Genomic DNA, 8350 nt, shown 5'->3' on the forward strand with positions numbered 1-8350 from the left:
GTAGGATAAGCGAGGGTAAGTGAAGCAAGGGGGTGCAGGAAAAATTAGGGGAGGGAAGGTAGTGCAAATAAGAAATATATGGTGAGGGAACTTAAGGGGGGGAAGTAGGTGGTTGAGTGAAGGGGAACTACAGACGGTAAGGGGATAGAAAATGAATTGTAAAGAGAAAGTGAGGTGAAATGTGGGGTAGGCAAGTATGGGAAGTGAGGAGAAATGAGGGGAGTGAAAGTAGAGAAACTAAGGAGAAATTAAGTGAAGGGAAGAAGGGGAACTAAGGATACGGGTAGTAGGAGAAATATAAGAATTGAAAACATGGAAAGAGAGGGGAAATGATGGGAGAGGAATTAGGAAAGGTGCGGGGAAATTAAGAGAAGATAAGAAGGTGAAGTAGGTAAAATGAGGGGAGAGGAGGGAGAGAAATAAGGGCAGTGGAAATGTGGGGTTGCAAGGAAAATGTACGTATCGAAGTAGGGCAAGTGAGGGGGGACTATGGGAAATGAGGTAGCGGGAAGTAGGTGAAATGAGAAGAATGCGGTAAGGAGAAGTAGGAGAAGTGAAGGTATGAGAAGTAGGATGAGTAAACCGAGAGGGGAAATAATGATGTAAAGGGTGTGGTACTACGGTAGCTGAGGAGGAGAAAATAAAGCAGATTACGGAAAGTAGAAGAAGCAGGGAGAAATGAGAGACAAGGAAATAGAGGATTTACAGGGAATTAGGGGCTAGAAAGTGTGGGAAAACGTTGGTATGGGAGTAGGAGTAGGAAGGTAGGAATTTGATAAGTGAGGGGGAAGTAGATGAGTAAGAAGTTGGAGAAGTGGGGGAAAGCTAAAATTGTAATGTGGGTGGGGGAGTAGGAGGGGAGAGCCAAAAAAGAAAATGTTGGGGTAGTAGGAGAGGGAAAATATAGGATATGAAGTATAAAATGTTAATTATTTGAAATTATTATTAAAATCAATTTTTTTGAATACCATTTTTTCTTTCGAATTCGAATTTTTGAACTATAAAATAAAATTCAAAAACTGTTGAACTTTTCAGCATTATTAAATAGTTCTAATAAGAAATTAGGATTTGACCAAAGTCTGTAACTATTTTAGTTTGTACCTATACAAATATTTTAATTATCATATTGATTACTTTTGTATTATTGATATATTTTTTATTAACAAAGCACAACTATTAATTGTAGTTTAATTACACTAGAAAGAACACAAGCGCTCTGCGCGCGATTATTGTTTTTTTAGTCTCACACAGTTTTTAAATTAAAATATTGTATGTTAATGATTAATCACATTAAATCTTAACATCAGTATTAATATTTAATATTTTTCCATCGACAATCAAAAAGTTGAATATTTGTCCTAAAATAACAGTGTTGGAAAAAAATAATAACATAATTGTTCAAATATTGACAATTTTCTTTGAAATCGAATGATTTTTTATTTAAAATAACAATTTCAGATAAAGCGCACTAAATTAACACAACGTAAATTATTCAAGATTGTAAATGTTCTTATAAGCCTACTATTTTCTATTTAAAACAACCAATTTCTGGAAAAAATGTTTACATAATCTAAAATTGTAACAAGACTGCAAACCTTCTTTAAATTTCAATTTTTTTAATCAAAATAAATGCTTGAAAGGTAATCTTGTCAGTTCAACATTTAACTATTTTTGAAAAAATTTAATAATATTGTTGAAAATTCGTTTTTTAGTTAACAAATTTTTGAACTGAAAATTGAACTATTTCATTTTTTCTTGTAAATTTATATGTTTTAGTTAAAACTTGAACTATTTGGTTGGCAATTAATGTATTTTGTTAAAACATCGTCTTTTTTGGTTAAATATTGATCTGGTAAACTGTACACTTAATTGCTCCATTTTTATTGTAAATTGAACATTTTTGTTAAAAAATATTCCTGTTTGTTTTAAAATTCCCGTGATTCTAATTTAGACTGTTTAATCCAGTATAATTTGATGTAACCCACAGTAATCCCATGCAAACCGGAGCATATGTCTCCGTATGAGGCTAATAAAATGTATTCCTACCTTACCAACATAGAGAAGATTCTAAAGCTGTTGTGGTTCATTTCCGTGGTAAAATTCTACCAAGTTCTCAGATGGTCATGATGACGTCACAGATTACTATTGCGCAGTTGTGAGAGCCGAATTCACGTAAACAGCTTCAAGGCTATTTATTACTGGAAAGGCGATGTTGATTTATTGCTTCCTTACAAATAAACATTTATTTCGTCTGTTAAAGGGCAATAAACCATCCGTGCTCTTCACATAATAAATAAAGTTGAAGCTGTGTACGTGAATTCGCTTATCACAATTGCAAAATATTCTTTGACTTCATCAGGACACTCCGAGATCTTTCTAGAAGCTTAGAACGGACATGAATCACTACAGCTTTGGAATCTTCTCAACGTCGGTATTTTAAAGCGTTACATGTCGCTGAATGTTCCCGTACCGCTTTCTTATCTTGTACGGCAAATATAAATGAATAGATTAAATCAAAGATTATTATTTAGATTAGTTTAAAATTTTGGGATACTACAAAAACAAGAAGACTTTGTTTTTTTACTTAAAATAAATTTTCTACCCCAATTAATTAATTTTCAGATACGACGCAGCTCGTGTGATGTACGGATTGACAAACTGTGTCAGATGTCGATCAGGAGATGATCTATCTCTAGTTTCAGCTGATCAGTATGGCAGTTACATTGAAATACCTGGTGGCAATGTGAGAGTTCCACTTGGATATGTAGGAGTTTTAGCACCTTTAATAAGAGACATACCTAGTTGTTCTCTTAAATACTGCAAACCCGTCAGCTGTATCAGATGGGGAGCTGTAAGTGACTCTTGTCCCAGAGCAGTTGTCAAATGTTGTGATGGTGAAGAGTTTCCAGCTGACTATGTCATTAATACAATGTCCCTTGGAGTTTTGAAACATCAGCACGATAAATTATTTTGTCCAGCCCTTCCAGCTGAAAAGGTAGAAGCGATTTGCAAATTGGGATATGGCTTTGTTAATAAAATCTTCCTTGAATATGCAAGACCTTTTTGGGTCTGGAATGAAGGTGGAATTAGACTCGCATGGTCTGCTGACGAATTGGCTGAGAGGAGTGATTGGGTCAAAGGTAAGGCTGGTCAATAGTTGTTTACAATAATTTTGAAAAAACCAGGGATAACAACTTTCTCGGGCTGATTAAATAAAAAATTGTTAAAGGATGTTGTAAGTGTAGCGTGAACTTTAAAGTAACTTAATCTTTAATATAATTGATAAAATTGACAAAAAACGACTCATTGATTATTGCAACAAATTTTGAAAGAGAAACCTAAACGTAAATACAGAAAAAATGTAGTCAGAGTTGTTTACTTAAATGTAGTTATTTGCATATTAGTGTTTTTTCCTCTGCTTCAAGCAGAAGACGCAATTTTTATTTAAAAAATCTCATTCTATTCCTTGAAAAGTTCTTTGCAATTCTATTCACCACGATTATATGGAAATTCTTTTATTTAGACATAATGCGTACCTACAATTATTATTAGTTGGTAATTTTATAAATTAAACAATTTTCTAAATAATATTGAATAAAAACGTGATGAATTATGGTTTTTTTTTATCTTACCAAGGAATAGAATGAGCTTTTGTAAAGCTTAAAGCTGATTAAATGGATGAGGAGGTGGAGAAAGAGGAAAAAGTATACCCAGAATGCCCACAAACTTGTTATTTAAATTGCAAAATACCAAAAACCATAATTTTTTATATTTGTTCTACCTTCTTTGCCTTATTTATTGATATTTTCTCGAAAAGCTATAAGAATAACAAATTTACATTCGCTGAACAGATTTTGAAGTCTTAGATAATATTCCTTCACTTCCTAGGTTGTTGTAAAGAAATTGTTAAACAAAATTGATTTTGGTTGTATTTTTAAGCCTTAAAGGTCTTTTTGAGCACAATCATTTAATTTATCCTCAGGAACAATAATTTAATAAGATTCATTGACACTTGCCAACATTTTCATTTATTATAAACAAATTCATTAAATGTGAGTTATTAGGTATAGGTAATGCATTTTTTCAGCAAAATCGTTTATTTTACTCTTGAAAATAATATTTAAGCGGTATAGAATTACACTCAAACGCATTTTTTGTTATTATACATACTTATAAGAAACAAATTTATGAAATCGACATTTTCAAAGTTGATCAATTTTGCTGAAAAATTCCTAAGAGAAGAAAAATTTCCTATTTGCAAAAATGTCTGACTTATTTTAATGAATTTCTTTAACAGATTTTTAAACAATTACTAATTTGTTGAGTATCAATACAACCTGTTACAATACATCACTGCGCTTTAAACCAAATTTATATCTAGAATCACTTCTTAAATTAATAGGTTATTAATAATTGTTTATAACATTCAAAATTTTATTTCGTGTCAAAATAAACCAATCCTGTCAAAAAGAAGAATTTTTTAACTAACACACGCCTATTTTAATCAATTCGTTTCTCAGAATTGTTTAGAATAATGAAAAAATTCATTAATTGTCAATAAATCCACTTGAAATATTATTTTTGAGGATCAGTTAAACGTCTGCAATGAAACAGAAATTTTCTCTTTCAAAACGCGCTTATTTAATGAATTTGTTTATCATAATTGTTTTTAACAATAAAAATGACTCTTTTCATGCACAGTTGTAATAAGACCTTAATTTAAAATGATTTCACAAGAAATCGAGACAGTAAATTCTCTCAGACTTTAAAATGCCACAAAAATGTTTTTATTTTACAACTGTTTTATGACAATTAATATAGTAAGGAAACTTTGTCCAAAATTTTAGAACCTGTTATGCGAATGTAAATTCACAAATTCTATACGATCTTCAAAAATATCAATGATTAGTATTACAAAGTAATAAAAATTTATATTTATCACTCACACTCACTTCCCCTAATTTCTTTCCCTAATCACCCCTCACTTTCCCAACCGTTTCCTCTTCTGCTGTCCTCACTGCTCTTACTCTCCCTTCGATTATTTCCTCTCACTTCCCCTCCTTCTTTTCTCATCACTTCCCTTTCTCTCATTTCATTTATCAATTTTTTATGGCAATTACGTTAATAAGGAAACTTTTGTCCAAGCTGTCAAAATCCGTTATGCGAATGTAAATTCCGTAATTCTATAAAATCTTGAAAAAATATTAAGGATCTGTATTACAATTGAATCAAAATTTCTTTTTATCACTCACACTCACTTCTCCTAATTTCTTTTCTAATCTCCTCTCACTTTCCCTACGTATCCTACTTCTTCTCGCCTCCCTCCTTTTACTTTTCCTCTCATTTCCCTAATTTTCCCTCGCTTTTGCTACGTTCTCTCTCCGCATTTTTTCCTACTTCCGCCACTTCTACTCCACTTGTTTTTTATACCTTCTCTTACACCCACTCCCCTTATATCTCACTATCCCCTCACTATCCCTACTTCTTCTCCCCTGATTTCTCCTCAATTCCCACACGATCCCTCCTATCATTCACCCTCACTTGCCCTCCTGGGAAAAAAGTGAGATGAGAAGTTAGGAAAACATGACTATAAAAAATACTAAGAAAGTATGATTTGAAAGTACAATAAATGTTAATGTAAAGTTTAAATTTTAAAGGTATATCCAACATAGAGGAACTCCCAAGTTCTCAGCATGTCCTCTCATGTTGGGTTAGTGGTCGAGAAGCAGCAGACATGGAACTATGTTCAGACGAAGAAGTTGTCGATTCTATCACAAAAGTCCTACGACAATTTACAGGAGATCCTACACTCCCTTATCCAAAAAATATTCTTCGAAGCAAATGGTGCTTGGATCAGCATTTTGCTGGGTCTTATAGCTACATGGCGATGGACAGTACAGTAGGACATCAATGTGATCTAGCCAGCCCTTTGCCAGGTACAATTTATTATTTAATTATTGAATTTTTAAATTTATTTATCATTAAATTATGTGGAATATAATGGATAATATGGCGCATGGAGTAATTTAGCTTAGAGCCTGAATTCTTGAAACAGCGGAAATTGGCATAAATCAGTCTTATCATCTTAAGGATCTACAAAAGTTATATTAAGTTCATAAATAATTATTGCTAAAAATGATTTATAAAATTAAAAAAAATATTGCCATTGTTAATTGTAACTTATGCTATTACATAATAACTGCTGACAAATCTTAAGCTTCTAGGCAACTTTCGTTTCCTCCTTCTTACACTCTTCTTCTTCCTCAAACTTATCATTTTTCCCACTCACTCTTTCTCATTCGTTTATCTATCCTCCTTCTACTCTTTCGTCGACTCCTCGCCCAGTGCATCCTCCAGCTTCCTTTATCTTCCAATCCTCGCTTAAAACCATCCCATACATGATTCAGTGGTTCCTCTTACCATTCACAAATTCAGCACTTCTCTTTCTTCCTTAATACGTCCTTTCCCTTACCACAATTCCCCAACATAAATCTTGCTATTCTGATCCGCCTTCTCCCTCCCCATTCCTTTTCTGAATAGTTTGATACTCCTTCATTTTATTCTCTTCTTTCTCTTCTTTTTCAGTCTCCTCTCCAATATCTCTACCCCTAAGGATCTCCCTTTTTTCTTCTTATCTTAATAATTCTATCGCCCTCCCTCTTCTTTCCTATACCTCCTTCAAACATTTTTTCGTCAACTCCCCTCCCTTAGCTTCCTCAAACTTGTATTAAACATGCCTCAAACTTCCATGCCCTCTTTCCTGCTCTTGAAATTAGCTTATCCCTTTTAGCTTATTCTTTCACCTTTCAGGCGTCCTCCAATCTACCCCTAGCATCAACCTTATATACATCTGTTTTAACCTCCATATCTCTTCCTTTTCCTTACATCCTCAGATATGTTCTTCATTGCCTAATACCGGCCATACAAGCATATCAAATAAGCACTTTTTTCTCCAATCTTTTCTTAACCCAAACATTTCATCTCCTTTACTTCTTCTAACTTTATTCTCTTCTATCTCCCATTCTATTCTTTCTTTCTCCGTCCTCCTTTTCTTTAACCTCTTTAGAGCCTTTGTCTTTTCTACAGCTTTCAAAAAGCTTTCAACGAGCTTTAATCAAGCTCGCCATGCTTTCCTCGTTCTCATAGGAAAACCTTTTCTTACTTCTCTCACCAAATAGAAACTATCCTCTACTACCTTTATCTCAATTTTATCAATCATTTTTACAATGCTATTTTTTACTCGATATAACTTAATTATGATTAATTTACAATTATTTTTTATAATATATAATAATCATTTTAAATAGATTGGCAATTGAACAAAATTATTTTTAATTTATAAAATAAAATAAATCTGGTATCACATGGGGCGCACGAAACAATATAAGACAATAGGGTAGTACAAATTCATAAATGTTTAAATCTATTAATTGTTCAAAATTTTCTTGATCGTTTCCCTCTTCATTCGTTCGAATTCTGGTCAAGTAAATTCTTTTTTTTTTATTCTGGAAATATTAACTTGTGTGGCTTTTAAAATTAACATAAAATTTCAAATATGAAAAGATCCGATGTCGATAAAATGAAGGAGAAGGAATTACTTTTAGTTAACTTTTTAAAATTAAAGTGTAATTTCTTCTAAGGGAATTTTCAGAGAATAAGTTTTACATAATAATAAATAACAAATAGCAATTTTATGAAAAATTCATACTAAAGACGATATTTTTTTTAACGTGAGTTATTTCTAATCAAGAAAAGAGAAGTTTCCGAGTATATTTAAACTAACTTTACATTGTTTAAACGATTATTGCTCGTTTAAATCTTTTTACTTTAAAGCATACAAATTTATTATTCGTTGGAATTAATAAGCACTTTTTATTTGATTCAATAATATATTTTGTCCTGTTACGCGTTGAAAGTCATTATTTTCTTTCATTAATTATGTAAATAATTAATGTTAAGAGTGGTATTTTTTTAAGGATGGTTTTGATTTATCAAACAAATTAATATCATTTTCTCTATTCCATACAAAACTTAGAGAACTTTTTCCCACATTTTTTGCACCAAGTCGCTTATTATTCAGTATTTTCATATCTCAATGAAATCGATATGGAAAAATAAATATCTAGAACATAACTGAAGTAATTTGTTTAAAAAAATGATTATTGCTTATTATTACTTATTTATATTATTATATTAAATTACCAATTATAAATTACACAGGCCCACAAAAAAAACAAAAGTATCTGTGCAATTGACCAGACCTATATATTCTTATGTATTTTTCGACGCTGAATCCGAATTTGGAATAAAAAAGTAGGGTCCAGCTACTTTTTTATGGGGTTTTGATCGA

The 8350-nt window shown here is 31.8% G+C and overlaps 1 protein-coding gene across 1 annotated transcript in view; it reads left to right on the top strand.

Annotated features, from left to right (window-relative positions):
• The window catches only part of LOC117180804 (peroxisomal N(1)-acetyl-spermine/spermidine oxidase-like), a 22150-nt gene that overhangs the window by 11354 nt on the left and 2446 nt on the right, over positions 1-8350 (top strand). The window contains exons 4-5 of the mRNA XM_033373314.1: positions 2623-3140; positions 5658-5936. Coding sequence (XP_033229205.1) covers positions 2623-3140; positions 5658-5936 — 797 coding nt within the window. The remainder of the gene's footprint in view (positions 1-2622; positions 3141-5657; positions 5937-8350) is intronic.

This window comes from Belonocnema kinseyi, chromosome 9 (assembly GCF_010883055.1).
Source record: "Belonocnema kinseyi isolate 2016_QV_RU_SX_M_011 chromosome 9, B_treatae_v1, whole genome shotgun sequence".
Lineage (NCBI taxonomy): Eukaryota > Metazoa > Arthropoda > Insecta > Hymenoptera > Cynipidae > Belonocnema > Belonocnema kinseyi.